The sequence below is a fragment of the Mesoplodon mirus genome, assembly GCF_964341445.2.
Source record: "Mesoplodon mirus genome assembly, chromosome: 16".
NCBI classification, from domain to species: Eukaryota; Metazoa; Chordata; class Mammalia; order Artiodactyla; family Ziphiidae; genus Mesoplodon; species Mesoplodon mirus.
This window is the reverse complement of record NC_138992.1, coordinates 15576713-15599450: the sequence shown is the minus strand read 5'-3', so window position 1 is coordinate 15599450 and position 22738 is coordinate 15576713. Positions and strand designations below refer to the sequence as shown.

General features: G+C 44.3%; 2 protein-coding genes across 5 annotated transcripts in view; one reads left to right on the top strand and one right to left on the bottom strand.

Moving 5' to 3' along the window:
• Positions 1 to 22738, top strand: part of NTAQ1 (N-terminal glutamine amidase 1) — a gene marked incomplete at its 3' end in the record, with an annotated part of 166756 nt that overhangs the window by 56668 nt on the left and 87350 nt on the right. The window contains exon 6 of one of the 4 annotated variants that reach the window (XM_082601589.1): positions 8242 to 8321. The exons of 2 other annotated variants lie outside the window; for them this stretch is intronic. In XM_082601589.1, coding sequence (XP_082457715.1) covers positions 8242 to 8321 — 80 coding nt within the window. Of the gene's footprint in view, positions 1 to 525; positions 881 to 8241; positions 8322 to 22738 lie in introns of those variants that run through there. One more of the 4 variants, XM_082601590.1, reaches the window with a different exon arrangement.
• FBXO32 (F-box protein 32) overlaps positions 7662 to 22738 on the bottom strand; it is a 30456-nt gene continuing 15379 nt past the window's right edge. Inside the window, exons 5-9 of the mRNA XM_082601585.1 lie at positions 17342 to 17435; positions 16322 to 16506; positions 10685 to 10867; positions 9602 to 9745; positions 7662 to 9179 (exon numbers count right to left, since the gene is read on the bottom strand). Of these exons, the coding sequence (XP_082457711.1) occupies positions 9090 to 9179; positions 9602 to 9745; positions 10685 to 10867; positions 16322 to 16506; positions 17342 to 17435 (696 nt within the window). The 3' untranslated portion in view covers positions 7662 to 9089. The remainder of the gene's footprint in view (positions 9180 to 9601; positions 9746 to 10684; positions 10868 to 16321; positions 16507 to 17341; positions 17436 to 22738) is intronic.

The following is a 22738-nucleotide window of genomic DNA, read 5'->3' as shown; positions in this document are numbered from 1 at the left end:
TTGCATCACTCAGCCAAGATGGATTCCAGCAAGGAGGATTCTGGGAGGTTGGTAGGACATGTGGACTGGCGTCTCCTGTCTCCTTGAGACCTTTCCTGAATTCTTCCGGTTGATGGTAGCTTGTTAGTTCTGCATTCCTTACCAGGACCTCCTGTTGTAAGATGACTCATGCAAGTGGCTACTATCTTGCCTGGCCAGGGCGGGCAGCTTCGGTCCGTGTTTCCCCTAACATAGAGATAGATTTTATTCTTTAAAATAAAATATTTTGTTCTTTAAAATCTGCCTATCTATAGAATTTAGTTATTTTAAGGAATTGGCTCATGCAGTCGTGGTGGCGTTGGCAAGTCCACAATATGCAGGGCAGGCCGGCAGGCTGGAGACCGAGAGAAGAGCTGATGCTGCAGTTTCGAGTCTGGAGGCAGGATTCCTTCCTTGGGGGCGGCGGACGCAGGCTTTTCCTCTTGAGGCCTTCAACTGATTGGATGAGGCCCATCCACATGGTGGAGGGTCATTTTCTTTATTCAGGGTCTACTGATTTAAATGTTAATCACGGGCTTCCCTGGTGGCGCAGTGGTTGAGAGTCCGCCTGCCGATGCAAGGGACGCGGGTTCGTGCCCCGGTCCGGGAAGATCCCACGTGCCGCGGAGCAGCTGGGCCCGTGAGCCATGGCCGCTGAGCCTGTGCGTCCGGAGCCTGTGCTGCGCAACGGAAGAGGCCACAACAGGGAGAGGCCCGCGTACCACCAAAATAAATAAATAAATAAATAAATAAATAAATAAATAAATGTTAATCACGTCTAAAAATTACCTTCACAGCAATATCTAGATTGGTGTTTGACCAAACAAATGAGCACCATGGCCTTGCCAGGTTGACACATAAAATCCCCACTACAGGGCTCCTTGAAGAGATCTGGGGTTCATTTGGGCTTCTGTTAGTTTTCTAGAACACTGGTGAGGCTCAGGCACTGGGACCGTAGGGAATACAGAGAGCTTTAGTTCTCTCCAAAAGGGAAATCTGCCCAGACTTCAGTGTTCTGTTTTTTGTTTTCAAGAAACCATTTGAAGCCACCAAATGGGCTTGGGTGGTAAGTCTTGGTCTCTGGTTCTTAAGCCACAGCCCCTGGCTCCCAGATTTCAAAGGAGGAGCCCCTGTTGATACTGATTCAGGAAGAGCATATAGTAGGCTTGTGTCTGATGCTGCACTGTTCTCTTTCTCAGAAGCACGAACTCAGTTCTTCCTCTCTGAATTCCTCTGGTACTTTGTCCCTCACTAGGGCACTCGGAACTTTGGATCGTATGTTGTGGTTGACGTCCACTCTCTTGCCCGCCTGGGGACCAGGTCGATAAAGTTCTTTGAGAGCAAGTGCTGAATGGCTTCTGAATGGCTGTTCTGGTGCCCAGGACATTGCTGCTTCATACACATGGCTTAAACATTGGCGAGAATTTGAAATGCTGCTTCTCTCTGATGCTTCTTGGGTACAAACATGATTGGCGTCAGCCTCGATGAAGCCCATGTAGAACGGGAGGGAGGCAACTTTACATCTGTCCCCGACAGGCAGAGCCCTCCCGTCCAGTTTTTGCAGGTCCGCGTATCAGGGCGGCCAAGATAACTTGCTGCTGATTTAGGTTGTGCCTTTTATTTGCAGACAGATCCTCATTCAGCGTGGAATGGGGGACATGCAGCAGAAGGATCAGAGGGCATTTGTCTGAAGGGGCCGAGCTAGAGTGTCTGTCTGATGCACTGTCCTGGCTTCCTGTATGGCTGTAACAAGCTACCACAAATTTAGTGGCTTAATACAAATTCATTAGAAGATCGGAAGTCTGGCACAGGTCTCACTGGGCCAAGGTCAAGGTGTCAGCAGGGCAGGGTTCCCTTCTGTAGGCTCTAGGGGTTGATGGTTTCCTTGCCTTTTCCGGATTATAGACTTCGATATCTTTCCTTGTCTCTTTGGGGAACCATTATTCTGCCCGCCATAGCAGCCTTATGATTTCCATTTTAAAATAAGCTATTAGTGTAAGATATGATTTTTAATGGAAAGGTATGAACATTTCACTAACTTTAACAATGTTAGATTTTTTTTTTAGAGAATTTGAGATATATTTATGTTTACTAAATTTATAAGTTATTAATTTACTTGGGAATGTTTTGCTTATTAGGGTTGAAGCTTCTTTGAGCAGGTATTTGAAGTGCTTATTTAAAAAAAACCAAATGCATAGAGTTATAATTGCAGCTTTAAATGTTTAAAGGAATTTTTATTGTTTGTAAAAGGGACTTGTTTAGTCTGTCCAATGTGAGTTTATCAAACAGTAATAAAAGGCCCTCTTATTTCGTATGAAAATTTACTAGACTTGTAAAGGTTTAGTTGAACTTAAAAGAAACTTTAATGAACACGAGGTTTCCACATTTGTTACTTTTTCAACTACCATTAATTTTTAACCAAGACACTATAAATAGTTGTATACATGTAAGCTCAGGCTGATTCTTATTCTAGTCCAGGGTAAGTTTGTGGTCCTGAGACTTTCAAAAGCATTTTCTGAATCTGTGTGTGGGTTTATTCATTGATTCAGCCCAGGCATTGTGCTAGGTACAAATAAGATTACAGTGTAACAAAGTCCATATGCAAAAAAGTGATACAGAAGATGAGATTTTCTCAGTTGGAGGGAGCTTCAGCCAGGAGGTGGTCCTGAGGAGCAATAGATGCTTATCAGACAGAGGGGCTGGCAAAAGCATTCTAGGCAGGTGGAACGGCCTGCGCAAAGAATGCATGGGATATGTAGGGAATGGTGAGATTTTGTGATCCTGTTGGGAGTTAAAAAAAAATCTCTAATTATCCTCAGGTGCCTTTTATGTCATTTTCTGATGGAGAGTTAGTGGCAGGATCAGGGCAGGTTCCAGAGTAAATGTGTCGAGGAAGTCTGTCTGTCATCCATGGGTTAGTCACTTGAGCATATTATACCCAGCTAGGAATGCAGTGCAATTCCTAACCCGATTCTCTTGTTGCTCAGGAAATCATAACTATTAACATTTACTGAGCTCATATTTTATGTGCCCGGCTCCTAGCACTTTACACGTATTAGCTCACTTGACCCTCACAGCCATAGCAATAGATTGATTATCAACAGAGTCGAGGAAACGGACACAGAGAAGGGTGTTAAGTAAGGTGACAAAAGTCACACTGCAGGTAAGTGACAGGACCACGATCTGAACCTTGCACAAGCCGTTTCCTCTTTCTGGAATGCTCGTGCCCTCATCTTCTGAGGCTGGCTCCTTCTCACCTTTCAATATCACTTCCTCAGAGAGCTCCCCCTACCCCCAACCCACCTTGTTATTCTGCATCTCAGTCCCTTGTTTATTCCCTTCATAGCACTTATTACAAATTAAATTCATCCCCTACTTGTTTTTTTCTTTCCCACTAGAATCTAAATTCCATTAGGATAGAGACCCCATCTGTTTTGTTCACCACCCTATACCCAGTGCCTTGCACAGTGTAGCATATAGTAGCTGTTCAATAAATGTCTGTTGATGAGTAAATTAATACTGACTTTAAAGTTCATTATTCCCAAAGCATTCTATTATATGAATAGTAAGTGGAAATACCCCATTTGAGCATAATACTGTATTTCTGATTCAGGTTGGTACTCAGCAGCAAGCTTAGTTTTCTATGTATTCCTAGAAAATTTTACAACGATGATAAGTTTCTGGGAGAAGGAATATAACTTTCATTCAGCAAAAGATAAACATACTCAGTTCGATGAAAAAACAACTTGAATTGACATGCACCAAAAATGCACCAGTGTGTGTTGTTGGAAAAACATTTATTGCAATTCAGTGTCAAAAAAAATTTTTACAAAAATACGCCACCGTCTGGTACAAACAACTATAAAAAAAGAAATCAGTTCATCATGCAAGAAAAGAGTGCAAATAATTTATACAGAAAGACTCAGCTCACACAATATTAAATAAACATCTTTGCATGTAATTGGTCTAACCTTAAACTTTTAGTTAAAATGTTCAATCCCCTATTGTATTTTTAATTTAAAAAGTACTTTAAAGCTTCTAAAGCTTAGGACATGGACTTTAATATACACCCCCTCTGGCTAGGGTGATTGGCACTTGGTAGAATAAAGATGGCGCCAAGTGTTCTCAAGCATAGAGCACTGCTTGGAGCCTGCTGTTTAACAGACTTGTGTATCATTAATTAAACAAACATTTCTATACTCAAAGACAGAAGAAGTCATGTTCAAACTCCAGAAGTAATGTTGTAGCAGATGGAGTTTCAAGAAGTTCAGAGTTTTGAAGCAGCCATCCATTTTTGGCCAGACGGAGCAGGGCCTGAGTTTTGAGAGATCTCTCAGAAAGCTTTGTTTGCTGAGTTCAAGGACACTTTGAAAAATGTCTAGCAGACAAAGTCATGAACATCGTGGTCCCTTGCTCCTCGCTGCCTCATGGAACAATCCCCCTTTGCTTGTGAGGTTTAGCAGAGAGTGATCTTCCACTGGGTAGAAGCTTATTGGATCTCACAGCAGGTACCAGGGAGATGGAAGGGATGGATTAAATGTACCTTTTAGTCTAAGGGGAGAGGAAATACCTGCTTGGTTACCATCAGAACCTCAGTTTCTAGAAAGCAAGCCAGCTGCTCAGCCATTATGTGTCTCAGGGGCCACCTTTATACTTAAAATCTAATTATCCAGGGAAAAATAAACTTGTCAAAATATGCTGCTTACCTTGTGGCAAGCAGGTTGTACTCACTAGTATGCCGTACTCACAGCAGAGTCAGAAGTCTGTAACAATGTTAAGCAACTCCTTAACTTCTCCAGGAAGAATCAGGGACTTAAAATGTCTTTAAAAGTTAACGGCCAGACACCGAACACTGGACACGAACGTGCCTTCCACAGCGAACTTCTTGAGAAGAATCAGCTCAGGTGTCACGTGTGTCCAGCCACAACAAAAGGTGCTGGGGCAGGGGGTACAAAGTCAAGGCCTCAGAAAGTCCCAAGTTTACGCTCAGGTCCACTGCTGAGCGCCAGGTGGGTTGAGGCATGTCACCTGAATATTCTGCACCCACCACCTCATTTTGAAAGGCAGAAGGAATGCCAGACTCCAGCGTTTCTAACCTCCCTCCCAGCGCTCAAGTCTGGGGGAGGAGTTTCCATCCTTTGGAAAAACCACGAGGGTTGACTCTCCTTAACAAAACGGAGAAGCAAGCATCTACAGAAAACACTGAGTTTAAAGGAATTACGATCTTGTTTGTTGAAGACATCAGGGGCCCGAGATATATCAAAGAGCCCCATCTCTGCGTTTGCCTACAGGTTGAGGGTGTTTCTGAGGTCTGTTTAAACACTAATAGGATTTTAGGCCAGCATCCAGTCAGAGGATGGTTCACAGACTCGGAGAGTTGGAAACAGATTAAAACAAGAAAACACGAAAAACAACAGATGTCAACATAGAAAATGATGATAGTGTTTAGTTTTAAAAAAATTCACACATAAAATTATTACAGTTAAAAAAATTCACACGTAAAATAGCGTGTTTGCATAGCAAGACATAATTGCCCTTCAGCCTGGCAGGAATATATAAACTCAGGTGCCTATTTTATGATAAACATTGTATTGAACACTAAGAATGATATGCTTTTGAAATGACTGAACTTCTGGTAAATCACACCACTTGCTTAGACAAATGAAATTACAAGCTCTTTCTCTTCTCCCACATAAAAACAACGGAAACAAGGAGCCTGTGTTAACTGCAAGCTCCCAAACAGTTTTTGAAGAGAGAACTGTGGCAATAAGGCAATGTACACACTCATTACCTTCCTTCACCATTGCCAAGTAAAGCCCGTTCTCGCCTTGACAGCTTTGCAGCCCATCTAAAATATCAATATCTCCTCTGAGCCACTTCAATATAAAATGGATCATCACTAAACACAGGTCGTCTTACAGCTGACCCTTTTGATCTCAAAACTGGGGATGCTTTCACGTTGTAGTTGCTGCCACAATCCTCCCACGTGACTGGTCCATCCACTAAAAGTAACAGCATTGAGTAATAACACCATCTAGTTTAAAATGTCTGGATCTTGTTATAAGTTGAGCCCTCCTAAGCTTCGCATATTCTCCTTTCCTCAAATGCTGTGCCTTCTTCTCAAGAAACTCTAGGATCGTTGCTCGGAAACCTGTGTGTCGAACCAAAGCATAACATCCCTGTGGCTCGGCTTCCACTGTCCTGGACAAAACTCTTCCCTTCTCTGGAAGTCCAGATTACTTTCATACTTGACATCAATTTTAAATTCTCCTTTACAGAGTTGGGGTGGGGGTAGGTAGGTACAGCAAAGACAGTAGAGCATTCTGTCTCTTCCAGCACTTTCCATCGTCATGTCCCTTCTGGCTTTTAGAACAGCAGTTCTGAGACAGAGATTCTTTGTTTTTGTTTTTTAGGTCACTTTGTCCTGGGAGGGTTTGCCAATAGAAATTCTATAGACGGTTAGTGCCCAGGGAACAAGCATTTTCTTTTTAACTCGCTTTACTTATACGTGAGGCTCTGGCCATGCTTCACAGCCACCCGGTGGCACCAACACAGATGCTCACACCTGCTGTGCTCTTCTTCCCCACTGCCCTCCCACAAACCACAGCACCAAAGACATGCCACTTCTATTCCTTCCCCTTGCCCTCTCCACCTGCCATTTCCTTCCTTATTCTCCTCTTCCAATGAAAGGGAACCACAAATGTTGGTTTCTTCTTTTCTTTTCCTTAAAAATTTTCCTTGACTCTGTCACACACCACCTCCAATTATGCCAAAGGAGGTGGGGAGAGCCCCGAGTCACCATCCGGGTAGACATTTCAGAAAACCGTTAAGCCTGTCCCTTGTGGTAGGGTCGTTTTGCACAGATGCTCCTGCTGCCTGGGGCACGCTATGCGGTCATGAGCACCACGGACAGTCCAAGTGACACTGGTTCGCCAGTTTTGTGCTGACAGTCAAAGCAGGCGACATTTCTGGGCCTGCAAACCTGAAGGTGCCGAGGAGCCTCATCCGCTCCCTCAGCATGGAGAGGTGGAGGCCATGAGTTGGGGGGAAGATGTGGAACGCCATGAACGCCAAAAAATGCCAGAGGCAAAGGTTCCAGGGCCCTCACAGCAACGACAGTCCCAGCTCCACTCACATCTTTAAGGAAGCTGAGACCTTTGTGAGAACCTGCCTGAATTATGGAAGACAGAGCTTTTTATTCCACGGTCTGGACCCCGCATTCTCAGTGCGGCCTTGACTCGGGGGGAGAAGAGATATTACAGTAGCTTGTGGCCCTCCAAAGCTCAACCTTACCCAACAAGACCTTATTCTTCAGTATTTACTTTTGCTCAGAATTGAAACAAACAATTTACTTTTTTCTTCTTCAGGGGGGTGGTGATGAAAAAAGATATTAAGAAATCCTGGTGTAGGCACAGACCTTGCAAAGTGAGGGACATCAACTAGTGGTCGAGTTCCCTTCCGGATGCTGGTACTTGGGTTGTGCTTTGAGGGAAGGGCGTGAAGGGGTCCTGCATCACTAGTTGGTCCCTTGGCTTGTCTCTGTACATTCTTAACCATCTCTCCCCATTTCAGGTCACCCCAAATTCAACCCCTAACAATACACTGCTCCTCAACGTAACTGTGAACCGAGTTCCTATTTCTGCTTCACTTATGTGCCAAGGTCATGCTGGGTGGCCACTTTATTTACCGAAAAAAAAAAAAAAAGGAAAGCAAATACAATTGCAAAAATATGTACATTGTTGTAGAAAAGCAAAGTTCTATAAAAAGTAAAAAACAAAAACATCCCCCATTCCCTCCCAGGAATATTGACTTCTTAAGTCCTGAGATTTCCTTCTTCCACATAGTTACCTGCTGGTATTGGCCTAGCAAGTTCCCCTGGGGTTGGGAGCAAGTTAAGGATGAACTCATAGTACCTCTGCTTCCTATCTGGCTGGAACGCCAGGCTTTACTTTATCATCCGTACAAGGAGCCCTTCCTCAGGTTGACTAAATTTTGGTGTTGCATGTAAAGAAAACTCCTCAACTATCACCCACCAAGAGGAACAGCAGCTGATAGGTAAAACCTGTTTTACAAGCCTTTATCAGTACTCTGGCTCCAAACAGTCCCCAGGGATAGGCTTATCCGTGAAGATACCCCAGGAAGCCCAGACAAGCCAAGAAGTTAAACAGGAATAAGAAAGTCTTCACAGCTATTGGGTGACTAATTCCATCTTTTCTGTGGCAGGATTTCCTCTTGAACTGTTTTTAATTGGCCTTATGATGTTGTCCCGAATGAGCTACAACATGGAAGGAAAAAAGGCATAGATGCTTTGGGGTTGTTCTAGAAAAGAGGCAACCCCAAAGAGTGTCCCATTCGTCTAAAAAGGAAGCCTGAAGCATGATGAGGATTGCCTCCAACATCTCTTCCTGTTTTAAATCACTTTGTAGATGATGAAGAAACAAGAAAAACAGAGACTGCCTACTGGACCACGCGCTTTGTCAGAGCGAGTATTGTAGCTTTCCGAGGTAGACTATTGTGTGGTATCTTCAGAAGATAAGGCCCTATACCCACGCGGGTTTAAGATGAGTGGTGCTTCCTTTGCCTTTTCAAAACAAACTCCAGATCAAAACCCACAGCCCAGGGATTTCTCATATGTAGTTTTTCTTCTCTTTTTTTTCCAACACATTTTCACATTGTAAACAAAGAGCATTCTATCTTGTATTTGAGTTTTGCCCCTTTCTCCCACATCTCTAGGGAACTATAAAGGAGTCTCAGTGAACGCCAAGAGAATTCCATTTTCACCGATGAAATAGAATTCCTGCCTTATAGTCTTGCTGGCAAATCATTAGGAAAAATAGTTTATTTACAGTATTTCTGCTTTTCCATACCAATTCTAATGAGAAGTCCATATGCTTAAACTCCCAGCCAGCAACTGCATCTCTCCCCTCCAACGTCCTCTCAATGGCTTATCTCAGAAGTTTTGAGCCAATGTCTAAAATGTACACTATTTACAAATGAAGCGTCCAAACTCTGTATTTCCAACCATCCAATCAGCAGGGGAACCCTTCTGAAGTGTTGTCATGTGCTGGGATTCAGAACTTGAACAAGTTGATAAAGTCCTGGGGTGAAAGTGAAACGGAGCAGCTCTCTGGGTTATTGGCTGTGCACGGGTGATCGGTGCCCTAGAAAGGAACATCATGGTTAGGTGGGCATTCTTGGCAGCATCTCATTGGCTTGTAGCACCCTAAGTAAGGCATTGCCCGACCTCAAAACAACATTCCTCTGTCAGGAATGCCCTGTGTTATGGAAAAACTAAAGAGCTGCGTGTGTGTGTGTGTGTGTGTGTGTGTGTGTGTGTACACCTGTGCACAGAGCGATGGGGGAGTTTGGGGGGGGGCTTGCAGAAAGTAATAAACACGGGGGGTGAAGGAAACGAAGGTCTTTGAAAGTTTCTCTCCCCAGGGGCTGCATCAGTTTTACCTTCACCTCCAACTGGGGGCTACAACAGTGAAGAGCAGGAAAGCATTTGGCGACACAGCGCTAGTGCCATTTGCTCTTAGGGGCTGGGCTGGGGATGTGTGGCAACGACCTCCAAGACATATACCTTCCAGGAAAGAATATGGCAGTGTCTGCAAAGCTGAAGGGTGTCTCCATACTGCTCTTTCCGTGGGTAACAGCGCACAAGTTTAAAATACATCTTCTTCCAATCCAGCTGTCCTTTATCTGACAAAATTAATCGCTTGCGGATCTAAATATCAAACAAATAAAAGTAGTTCTGAAAAGTTCTGCTCCTGCCTCCTTTCCACCTTTTTCACCTATACCCTGGCAACAGCTAGGGAAAAAGTAGCAAAGATATAAAGAAGTAGCTTCTGAGCTCTACCTAGTGAAGGAAACAATAGCTTTTAACCAGTCTTTAAAAGAAACAGGTGGCCGATGACGCCTGACTGGTGACCTGTACTAAATTGCATTTGGATGGTCTTGAAAGTTTAGGTGATCTCAATAAACCACTTCAATCTTTTCTTTGCTGTAGACTTGAGTGATTATTTCCAGGGAGATGCAGTGACTGCTTGGCACAATGGCTCTATTTTATATCGAAATATTAGTGGTTTCGTGAACAGAACTAGTTGAGCTCACACTTCTATGTAAAGAAGTTGGAAAAAAATCTGAGGCAGTGTGCAGAGGGGAAAGAGGCCTAGAGCTGGTGTCAGAAGGCCCAAATTCAAGTCCAAGGCCAGTTTCCCCACCTAGGGAGCGCTCCACTAATTTGGATATGTCACTTAGCCACTTGTGGCCTTAGTCCCTCCATCCGTTTGAAGTGGGCATAATGATATCTACCCTTCCCTGGGTCATTAACACAAAATGAAATAACATCAGGAAAAGTCCTTTAGCTGTAAAATCTCATAAAAATGTAAGTTATTTTGTTAGAAAAGAAGGACTGGTGCCAATTTATGAATTTTTTTTGGAGCAAGTTGTAACATGGGACTAGGTTAAGAATATAAGGTGGGTTTTTTTTTTCCTATTGAAACACATAAACAAAATCTCACAGATATTATTTAGAAACTCCTTGAACTGTTTTCTAGTCAAACCAGGGAGCCCTGGAGAGTGGGTCTGAGAAGGATGCCAAGGCAGCTTGAGGGTGGCGGGCAGAGCGGAAGAGAAGGAAGAACGGCCACGGGGCTGCACCGACCTGCCGCTCGGAGAAGTGGTACTGGCAGAGCTTCTTCCATAAGAGCCGGTCCTCGCTGAGCACGTGCAGCTCAGGGGCTGCCTGGCCCAGGCTGACCAGGTCTCGCCCGTCGCTCAGCCTTTGCATGATGTTCAGTTGTAAGCACAAAGGCAGGTCAGTGAAGGTGAGGCCTTTGAAGGCAGGCTGTGGGGAGAAGGGTTATGTTAAGTTGCAGGGCAGAGAGTAGCTATGCACCAGGGGACACCAAGGATGCAGCTGTCCCCTCATCCTCCAGCCTCAAGGTGGTTTATTGATCAGAGATCAAAGCAGCAGTTCTCTCTACTCTTAAGTACAGACACAGGACTCATGACCGAGACCCGCAAAGAACAGCCTGGAGCGGCTCCAGCAGATGGTGCCAGAGGGACTTTCCTAAGTTGCACAAGGCTTTTTTCTGCGTGCATTATGAAATGATCACCGCGATAAGTCTAGTAACCATGTGTCCCCATATAAAGTGATTACAGTTTTATTGACCATATTCTTTATATTGTATATTACAGCCCCAATGGCTCATTTATTTTACACCTGGAGGTCTGTACCTCTGAATCCCCTTCATCTATTTACACTTTTGCTCCGAAAGATTCCCCTAATAGCCCACGTTGGATTCCTGTGCTTCACTCAATTACAATATTCGCTACCTTCCCAAAGGACTCACTACCCTGGACAGAACACCTGCAGCCTCGGGTCTCACTGCCCGCCTCCTTGGGACCACTGATCTCCCCAAGGAGGTCTTCTCTCCAGGCCCCAAACACGCTGCCCACAGGGCCCTCACTCTGCCTGGGCCTCTGCTTGTCCACATGTGACTCTTCTTCACATCCAGTTCAAACGCACTTCCTCTGAAAGGCCTTTTCTGCTTTGGTGACTCCCTCAGGCCTTAGCCACTGCATCTTCCTAGGATTCCTAGGATCTCTTTCAGGTGCCTTTTGCAACAACTTCCTTATTGTCATGTCGCGTAACCCATCTGCAGAAGGAAGTTTGAATGGAACACTCCTGCTAGGATCTAAGCTCCACGGAGGCAGAAATTTTTGTGTTTTTTCGTTGCTATGTCTAGAAGAGTCTAGAAGTGTGCTAGCATATAGTAGGCACTCAATAAATATTTGTGGAATGATGAAAGTCAAATAATTCAATAGGTACAAACAGCAACAACAGAAAGACTCTATACTGGGGTGTGTGTGTGTGTGTGTGTGTGTGTGTGTACACACGTGTATGCACGCTTTGGGAATGGCTGGTCAAGAACCTTTCAGCCTAAGATCCATCATCCATTGAGGCATCTCTATTCAAACCTAGGGCTGCACGGAACATTTTGATAACTATTGGTCTGTGGAGAACACACTGGCAGTTAATCATGAGCTTCTGCAGAAGTTGCTTCTATATATCCTTGAATTTATATTTAAGCCCTTTAATGTTTAAATTCTGATGAGCTCCTGTTATTCCACCCAGACCCAGATCCTCGAAGGCAAGGTCTAAGCTTGTATCCCTTGCAGACTAGCACAGCACAAAACCCCTCTCCTGAGTACCTATTATGCCTGGCACTGGAGCTGCTGCAATGGGCGAGAGACCCAGAAATATAAGCAAGTCACTAGAGAACAAAGGTTAAATGCCATCAAGGATGTAAGCGCCAAGTGCTATGGGAACAATCTGTACAGAAGGTCCTCAGTAGTATTTGTTGCTATTTCTTGAACAGCAACTGGCTGCTGCCATCTGGATAAGAAGTCAGCTCAAATCGCTCGAGACCACGGTTCTGTGTCCTTCCCATGCTAGTCCTGGGTGAGCTCTTGAATTTGAACTACTGACATTTTTAGCTCAGTGTTCTATCACCTCTGGAGGTCACACAAAAAAACAAAAAAAAAAAACAAAACAGGATGAAGAAACCCTTCCTTAGCTGAGGGGAAAATATCCTGGGAATGAGTACTGAGTTCCGTCCTTGAAATTTTAGGGAACTAAAGTCTGTAGGGGGCACATCAAGGCTGGAACACACAGGATTCCAGGGGGACACACAGTCTCAGCAATTCCCTCCCGCATCTCCGCAGGGCGGCCTGGGAAGTTGGACGATGGAGAAGAATGGGAGATGGCATGGGAGGGACACGGGATGGACAAGCAGCAGATCCGGATCCCAAGTGCCCTTGGGAAATCTGAGTCTCAGTTTCCCTGTGTCCAAAATGAATTGGCTTAGTAGAAGTCTCTGAAGATCCCTTCCAGCTCCAACAATCTCAGACTTGGAGTAGCTTCAGCCTCCTAATTCGTGAGAAGTGTCTGTGACTTGACAATTTATATTGTTCAGGCTGCTGGGCTGAACTTTCAATTGTTTGCAAAATTCAGGACTTTGCCGGACTGCAGAAGGTCCTAGACCTATTTGTCATTTATCATCTGCTCTTGATCGTACGAGCCAATAAAACTGCCATGAGATTTTCTTTTTGTTTCCAGCACTTCAAAGCATCTACTTTTTTGGTTAAAACTCCCAGGCCAATTATTACATGAACTCCTATTAAAGTCCACTTGGCAGAATTCACTCTCAAGTTTTCAAACCTGAACTTTTCCAAAATCCTTGCCCAGACCCCATGCTGAGTCCTTACTCCTGATAAATGATTAACTGCTTGCATGCCTTCTTCTATTTGAATATAAACATATAAAAGACAAAGAAGTTACTCTTGCTCCCCCTATCAAGTGTTTTGCTGAAAATCTTTTTATATTCATCCTGCCCACCCCCCATGCTTCCAAACTCTCTTCTGCCTTGCTCACAGGACACTATGATTCTCTTTGATTTTTTTCCCCTACAAGCCAGTTCTCTTAGTTTTTTTCCCCCTTCATTCTTTATTATATAAATTATTTTTGCCAATAAAAATTGGCTCCATAGAATTAGATAGGAAATTTTTGAAGGAAAACAAGATTATCTGCTGGGAAAATACTGATAGAACTTTGGCAAATAGAAAGCAATTACTGTAAATGTCACCTTAACATTTTCATGTAATAACATACTTCTCTTTGGTCCAAACTGTTAAAAAGTAAGTTTTAAAATACAGTCCAGACTGAAGTAATTAAGTTCCTTCTCTCTCTCTCTCTCTCTCTCAATCTTTCCTTCCAGCACTGCTCTCAAAATATCGCAGCTCAGAGCCAAGGAGGGTGGGGAAGGAGGGCATGAGGTAGTAGAGTGTCATGGGTAAAAGTATAGCCTCTGCAGACAGGCCTGGGTTCAACCCACATCTTACTGGTGGGGAGGGCCCGGCCAGGTTGTTCTTAACCACTCAGTGGGATTTTTCTCATGAGACGATGCCTGGAAGTACTGAGCACAGTGGCCAGTAAATATTAGCTATTATGATGACTCCTACTTCCAATTAGTCACTAGATGAGTTAATGAATACATTAGAGGACTTAGAAGAGTGTCTGCCACAGAGTGAGCCCTTCACAATAATAACAGCTGACGCATTTACAATACTTACTATGTGTCAGGCACTGTTCTAAGTGCTTTCTATATATTACCTGATTAAATCTCACACCAGGGCATTGAGATAGGCATGACTGCCCCCATTTTCCAAATGAGGAAATGGAGGCACAGAGAATTCGAATCACTAGTCCCACTAGTCCTGCAATTGGTAATTTTTCATGCTCATCTGTAAATACAGGGCAATAGTTTCCAACTGTATTCCTCTGAACATTGAACAAGTTCTAAGGTAGGTGGTGGGAGGAGTGTCCCCTTCAATCATTTATTTATTCAACTAAAACTTATTGACTGCCATCTGCTCTGGTCCAGGGACAAGGAATAGAGCAGGGAACAAGATGGTGATGTCCTTTCTTTGTGGAGTTTATAAGCCAGTGGAGGAGACAGGAAAGTGAATATACATATGAGATGATTTCAGATCATAATAGCGGCTCTGAAGAAGGTAAGGTGATAGTGGCTTCAGTAGATTGGATGGTCAGGGAGGCAGGTGGCTTAAAAACCCCGAGGCAGGCCCAAGCTTAGAGTGTGCAGAGAATCACTTGGCCTGGCTGGGGTGCTGTGAGCAGAGGGGAGGGTGAGATGAACTTCAGCGTTTGATCTGTCCTGCATAGGATTTCATTGGATTTAAAAGGTTTGCAAAAGGCTGGGTCATTGAATAAAGAGTTGGAAGAAAGCTAGATTGAAAAAAAGTTTGGAAACCACTGATGTTAAAAGCTTTGCCGTTTTAGGAATAAGAAGCCCAGGGTTCTGGCCTCAGCTCTGGCCCCGATTGCTGTGTCACTTGGGGAGAGTCACTGGGCTTCTCTGATCCCTTTACCCTCACTCCATGAAGAGTTTTAGCAACTACAATGGGTACCTCCCAAGAGAGTTTGTAGATCAATAGAGGGGGGCTTTGGGGAAGTAAGCCCATGCAAGTGCAAGGTATGTGGGCAGATGTGGCCAAGGGGGGCGCTCCTGTAAGGTGGACAGACAGAACAGAGGCAAGTTCTGGGCAAGTGTGACCATCTAAATGTGTGTTCCTAGTTGCTGGAGGGAAGATGCCCTTGGGACTTATGGGACTAATGGGTCATTTATATCGCTGGTTGGGTATCACTGGGGTGTGTGTGTGTGTGTGTGTGTGTGTGTGTGTGTGTGTGTGTACTGTAGCCTAAGTGATTCTAAGGAAGTCACAGAACTCTGAGACTTCCAATTATTCCCTGTTTCAGAGTTAAGAAAAAAAAACAACTAAGGCACAGAGAGGTTATTAACAGTAAAGTCAAGGACACTGCGTTTTGCAAACTTCATATAGTGAAATATTTAAAAGAGGTCAAAGAAGTTTTTTCATGTTTCTTTCTCGAGAGACGGGGCAGACCCAAACTTTATCAGCCTGTGTCCCGGAACCACTTAAAACAGCCATGGTCAGTGATTAGATAAGTCAGCCAAGTGCTACGTGAGCTGCCTAAGTGTGTCTGTCCATTAGGGAGCCTTGAGAGATTACACCAGCGTCTTTCTCACATTTTTTGTGTGCCTTAGTCCTCTTGCTCACTCTTAAGAGGCCAAGAGCTGGGGCCAACTTACGTTTTAAAAGCCGAAAGAAGCTACTGGTAGTAGTTTAGCTGGTAATGTGTGGGTTTCTTAGTTTGTTTGTTTGCTTTGAGTGAGAATGGCTCATGTCTTTTCCTACCTGTATGCTTACAGCCTTTACTCAAAGCCTTCCTTTATCATAACTATTAATAATTGGAACTAGAGTTTTAAAAGGCTGGTGCCAGTTCTCCAAGCCACTGCCATCGCAGCTCTGTTGTACACAAGGCAGCATCCTCAAGCTATAAACACACTCGTACTTTAAGAGGAAATGGGCAGAGATCTCCAGATCCCACTAGAGATTTCAGTGAACTAGCCTACATCGGTCCCAAGGTCAAGTTTCTAGTTTTCCCAGCACGTTTCCATTGGCTGTCGTCGTTCATATACTCTGATCCTGCGCTGCCAAGTTCTTCTCCCCACCCTCCCTTTATCGGAAGGTCCCCCAGCCCACCGTCAGCACCCAATGGAAAGCACCCAATCAGAACTGTCCAGACTCTTCCATCACCAGAGAGGATTTAAAGTCCTGGTGAGGCTGCCCAGCATCCCAGAAGAGGAACCAACGGCAGCCATTCCTGCTAGGAGGAGGCTGGGGTGCTCCAGCTTACCCTGGTGATTTGGATGTTGTTCAGCTGCTGCTGCCAGTGTAGAATTGTCTCCATTCGATACACCCACATGTTAATGTTCCCGACCAGCACAGACTTGCCGACTCTTTGGACCAGTGTACATAAGGACGTGTAGAGGGTCTGGAGTAGTTCCCTTATTAGTCTAATGTTTTGTTGGTCTTCCAGGACTTGAGTGGGGAAGAAAAACAGTCGTTAACGTTTAGGGGACTAGAACACTCCACAGTTCACAAGTGGTTCTTTCTTCTTCTCTACTCTGCTCGTGTTACCTGGGTACACCCACTGGGGATATGGTTTTCTTTCGCGCTGGTGTTTATTCTACACTTGGCCAAGCTTCTGCACTCGAGGTTATTGGGTAGAGTTTCCATTACCTAGGTCCCTCTTTGTTTTCTTCTCCCCGTTTTCTACAAAGGCTCCTTCTCTTTTCATTGTCCTTCCAGCACCAGTAACCCACCCGATCTGAAAGCAGCTTCTTGTGCCCAGCAGCGATGTCTCGTTTAGATCACCAGTGGCAGAAGCACAGGTCTGGGGGTCAGGAGCTTGGATTCTCGTCCAGTCTGGCTGACTCTTCGTGTGATCATGGATAAATCACTCTTTCTCCCGTATACACAATGAGTCAGGTGAGCCAGAGACGTAAAGTTCTTTCTAGCTCAGAGAGTCTATGGATCTATTCTGCCTTGTACACAGCTCAATTTTCTAGGAATTTGGAATCTAGAGGTTCGGGAGCCAAGGTTGGGACACGTGCCTAAACCAAGAAGCTTGAGAGGCTTAGAGCATGATCCCAACACAAGGACAGGAGGGTGATGGTCTCACCCTTTGTCATGAGCATGAATGGCCCTCCTTTCTAAACTGGAATCCAGCACCCCTGAAATGCACCTGGAGTCATTCATTTCCATCTGCTTACATTCCCTTAAATCCAGTGACATGTCCACTGCATGGGAAAATCCATCTGTCCGGCCCCAGGCCTATAAAAAGGGGCGAGAGAGTGTGGGAGAGAGAGCTCACCTTTCAGTACCACTTTTTCCAAAATGTTCATGAAGTTCTTTTGGGCAATGCCACTCAGGGATGTGAGCTGTGACTTTGCTATCAGTTCCAACAGCTGTGGATAAAAATAGAAGTTGCCAGGCTTAGACTACAGAGATATTTTTCTCCTCTAATCTTCACTTTTGAGTCACATGACACGTAGATACAGACTGACGGGGAGAGATAAATGGCAGGCAGGGCCACAATGCAATAAAAAGCAGATGCTCTGAGTAAAAGACAAATGGGGGTAATTCAAAACCTAGGCATCAGGCTGAATATTTAATTGCTTTTTTTCTTTTAAATATAAAGAGGTTGGCTTCAGCCAGGGCTAATTCATTCTACTTGTCCTACTTCAGCAAGTGAAGCTGAGGTTCTCCAGAGGGAACAAAACCTCCTATGACCTGTGATGTTGGAGTTGTACATAATCACCCCCAGCGGGAATTCTTTTACCCCTACTTGAACTTCTCCCCACTGGCTGGGACTGCTCTCAAGGCACCTAAAAGCTCAAGTTCAGCAACGATGGACACTTTTCAAGGCAGTGGCAATTCTTATCCAGATATCTCCTGCTTATGTAGCGTTCAATAAAAATGTCTGTTAATTAGAATCTTTCACTGCGCTTATCTTTCTGTAGAAAGAAGCCAATAACAGGAAGAAAGAGACATTCAGGGATGTACAGTGTATACTCATATTCCTACTTAGAGGCTAGGAACCTTGTAGCTCTTAGACTTATGTGCAAGTTTTGCTTTGACCACTTATTAGCTCTGTGACGCTGGGTAAATTCCTGAATTTCTTGGTGCCCCAGTTTCTTCATCTCTACTTGTAATACTTAGAGTCTCCAAGATTGGTGACAGCGTTAAATGAGGGAATGCACATAAAGCTCTTAGCACAGTGCCTGGCATAAAGTGGGTAGAAAATAAAGGTTGGTTGGTTTACTGAAGGAGTATGTCCCTTTCCCACCACCCATGTTATCACCAAACAAAAAGAAATAAAGATAATAATTTAAGTTGGTGCACCCTTAGCATAATCTTTCTTCCTTTCAAAGGCAAAATTCTTTATAAATGTGGCAAGATTAAAAAAAACCAAGATTCTATTATTGAAAAGATGAAACTTTATAGACTGGAATGGGCTCTTAGAGATCATGTGGTTCTACCCAGTTAACAGATGAGCAAAGTGAGGCTCAAGAAACTACACTTTACCAACTGTGCCACAAGGAGTGAGAGGGCTCAGTGGGATCCTTCTTAACACACTTCATGCTTTCACAGAGTTATCGAACAAAAGAGGTTGATATAAAGTGAAAATGATTTATTGCACCAGAACCCACCAGGCTAAGTAAAACTCACTAGCCTTAGAGCCAGTAAACTAGATTTAGAGACCCAGGACCTCTCTTTATGTTAAAGCTTCTATCTCTGCTCCTAGGAAACCTTCCAAGGGAGTTTCATCTCCTGGCCAGGTCCCAGCCCAACTTCACTTCAGGTCAGTAAACACCAAGTATGACACTGTGCTGGGTGCTGGAACCAAGGCTGAGGGAACTAGCAAAGTGACATTTTAAAAACTGGGCTGCAGAGAAGAACTGAAACTTCTGGATCAAAGCCCCAGGCAATTCAAAGAACCTCTGCTTCCAAGGCATTTGTTTAAAAATTTTGTCCCCATGGAGCCCCTTAGGAGCCTGTCAAACCACGGACAGACTTTTAATTTCCTGAACATAACTTTACTCTAAGTTAAAAACAAAAAAAGACCCCACATCTTTTCCTGCCTGGCTTACGTATCTCTCTCACACACAGGGACAGATGCTGTCATCAGGCTGGGGGAAGGTGGCAAAGAAAGACGGAGGCTGGTTTTTAAGATTAGTCCTGGTGACCCAAGGCTGGACGTCAGGAACTGACCAAATGCCCACAAAGAGAGGCAAGAAGTCAAAACATCAGCAGAGGCCACGTCCACAGGCGGTGACCAGACGGGTTGTCCTCTGCCTTTCCAGTTCAGCTCTGTCACCAACCAGCGCGTGACAGTCAAGAGAGGAGTGAAAAATGGCACAAAGGGACTGGCCAAACCGTTCATTTATCTCCTTGACCAACAACAAGATTCAGAAGGCCAAGCCCAGGGTCTATTAATACCCTGAGCCTCACATGACCAGCGCAAAGCAAGATGAAAGAAAACAAAAGTCTTGAGTCGGCTCGGGGAAGGGTAGTGACTCATCATGGGGTGGGAGGAGGGCGGGCAGAGCTCTGCCTGAAATCCATCCAAAACCCCCATTTCATGTGACTACCATCTCACGAGGGCATCAGTTTCAATCTTGTCTAAAAATGCACCAATCACAAGGACACAAAAATTCTCAAGGCTCTGACTATGCATCTGAGGAGAAACAAAAAAGCCCTTTGGTCTGACTGAGATGATCTTTGACTAAGGAAGAGAAAGATACAGAAGGAAAAATCGATCAACTGTCAGGAGAATGACACATCAACCACCTTCTGTTTATTCCGGTGTCAAGAGAAAGTCCTTCTTTTCACTGTCCGGCAGCCTTGGGGTCAGGAGAGAGAACCCCAGAATAGGAGGAGACCTGGATGCTCTAGCTGGGTGACCTTTACAGTTGTCATTCACTTAGCAAGTATTTTCTGCATGCCCATTCTATCGTAGTGTTGTAGTAGGTGATGCGGATAAAGACACACGGTCCCTAGACGCACGAAGTTTACCATCTAGTCTGTGGTGTAAGTCATTTAACCTCCCAGAGCCCCAGTTTCTTCATTTCTAAAGTGGAAATAAAAAAACACTACCTACTTCACAGGGTTGTTACGAGAATTAAGTGAGATCAGTATGTAAAAACCCACTGTAAATACCAAATGCAAGGCATTATTATTATAAGGTATTATTTCTTCCCCTTCCAAACCATATTCTTTTAGTGAAGTTTAAAGTGGATATCAAGGGTTATCTTTTCTGTAAAGCTTTTTCTGTAAAGGGATAGATAGTAAATATTTTAACCTTTGGAGGTCATAAGGTCTCTGTTGCAACTAATTAACTCAGCAACTGTAGTACAAGAGCAGCCTTGGACAGTATGTAAATGAATAAGTGTGGCTGTGTTCCAATAAAACTTTATTTACAAAAACAGGCATGGGGGGCAGATTTGGCCCTTGGCCATAATTTGTCAATTTCTGATAGAGAGAGAGAGAGAGAGAGAGAGAGAGAGAGAGAGTGTGTGTGTGTGTGTGTGTGTGTGTGTGAGATAGGGTTCAAGAGTGAGGGCTCCAGAGCCAAACTGCCTGCCTCAGTTTCCCCATCTGTAAACCATACATAATAACAGTACCTACTTTAGAGTTGCTGTGAAGATTAAATGCATTCATAAAGCACTCAGAACAGTGCCTGACGGCAAGAATATACTCAATAAATTATTATCACTCATTTTTATCATAGTACAGAGACTATTGCTAGGTAGAAGTACTGCCAGGGAAGGCATAGTGAATAGTAGGGTAAAGTACAGCTGGTTTAGAGACCTTTAGAATCCCTGTATTTCAATTTTATGTATTGTCAACCAAATGCTTAAATGCTTTCAAATTTTCATATTCCTCTCTGTCATTTTTATTATGTTTCTGATATATTTAGTAGCTCCCTGTCTGTTGATAAAAGTTAATGTTGATACATTCTGTGGCTTACATAGTTGCATCTACCATGAAGTCTTATTTTGCTAGCAATAATGGGTGTTTACTACATGCTACGCATTTTACATGCGTCATCTTGTTTAATCTTCAGAGGCAACCCACTGAAGTGGGTTCTCCACTAGTCAAAAGAGGATTTTGTGGCTCTGAGAAGTAAAGCAACTCACCTGTAGACATATAGCAGTAGCAAGTGGTGGAGCCAGGACTTGGACCCAGATATGTCTAACGGAGAACATGTATTTTGATAGTTTAAGGACTTCAGTTTGTCAAGGCCAATCAAATTTGCATCTACGTCGAAACTTTAAAAATAGTAGCAATACCATGCAGTGTTATGTTCTAGGAAGGAGTCTGGAAATCTTATATCAGTATTACACTGGGACCGGTAATCAGCTTTTCACATTAAGGGAGAAATAATACTCAGAAAGGGTTAATAATGCATTTAGGATGAGGCAATGGCTTTGGGTGAATCATTGAGGTCTACTTTCCACATCACAATAACTCTACAGACCCAGAACCAGTATTGTGTGGAACTAGTGGTAAAGAAGACAGAATTTATTAATTTTACTTCTGTGTCAAGAGAGCTGTGTGCCTAGGGGGAGTAGGGCTGTATCTAGCAATTTATTTACCAAGACGACTTAGCCAGTTGGATTCTTTGCCTCTAGCCACACGAGAAAAAGCAGAGGAAAACGGATTGTTTGAAAATGGCTGTTTGTTTTCTGCTGGGCAAATTTTAGCCCAGGTGCCAGTAATCTGTGGCTGTGTTTAAGGAGAGGCGGGGTGGGGGACTGGGCTAGGGGTTGGAGAAGAGGGTTCCCAGCTCCTCCTGACTTCCAGGCTATCATTACCGTGGGGGCCGCCTGGGGATCCAGCACGACCCGATCCACAGTGACTAGCTGTGCAGTAACAGGACCGGTTCTGGGCCACGGGAGGAAGGGCTGGTGGTTGCCATGTGCTGAAACCACATCCTGCCCTTCAGCTTTGGCTCGTGCTAGTCTTAGACATACTGAGTAGAAGAAAAGTCTCGTTGCAAGCAATATCCTATAGTCAGTCTCGGAGGGATATCAACCTCAGCTTGAAGTGGCGCGTGGAAGATGAATGGGGAGAGGAGATTGCCCTCTTATCTCACTTTGCCCGCAGGAAATGCGCGTTTCGTGTCATCTCTTCCCTTCGGTTCATCGTAGCATTCAGACTTTTAAAAATAAATCAGCTCACGTCACTTCTCTGCTTGAAACCCTCAAATGGCTTCCCTTTGCCCTTAGAAAAAACATCCGGACTCCTTACCATAACTGGCAAGGTCCTCCCTGACCTGGTCTCCGCCGCTTGCCCAGCTTCATTTTGCCCGGTGCTTCCCTAGCTCGCTCTGCTCTGTCCACACGGCCCACCTTTGGTTCCCTGAGCAGGCTCGGCTCATTCCCACCTCCCAGCCTTGGTCCTGCCACGTCTTCACATGCCAGCTCCATCCCACCCCTCAGGTCTCAGTTCAGATGTCACCTGCTCAGAGCTCAGAGAGCCCTTTGCGGACCATCCTAGATCTTACTGTGGTTTCAGTGTTCTTCACTGTTTCATTTATACCTGTCTGAAATGATCTTGTTTACTTGCTTGCTGACTTGTCTTTACTTGTCTAATTGGGATAGAAACCTCAAGACAGAAGGGGTTATCTTGTTTACCACTCTACCGCAACCTGGCACACGGGAGGCACTTAACAAATACATATATTTATATCTATATCTATATG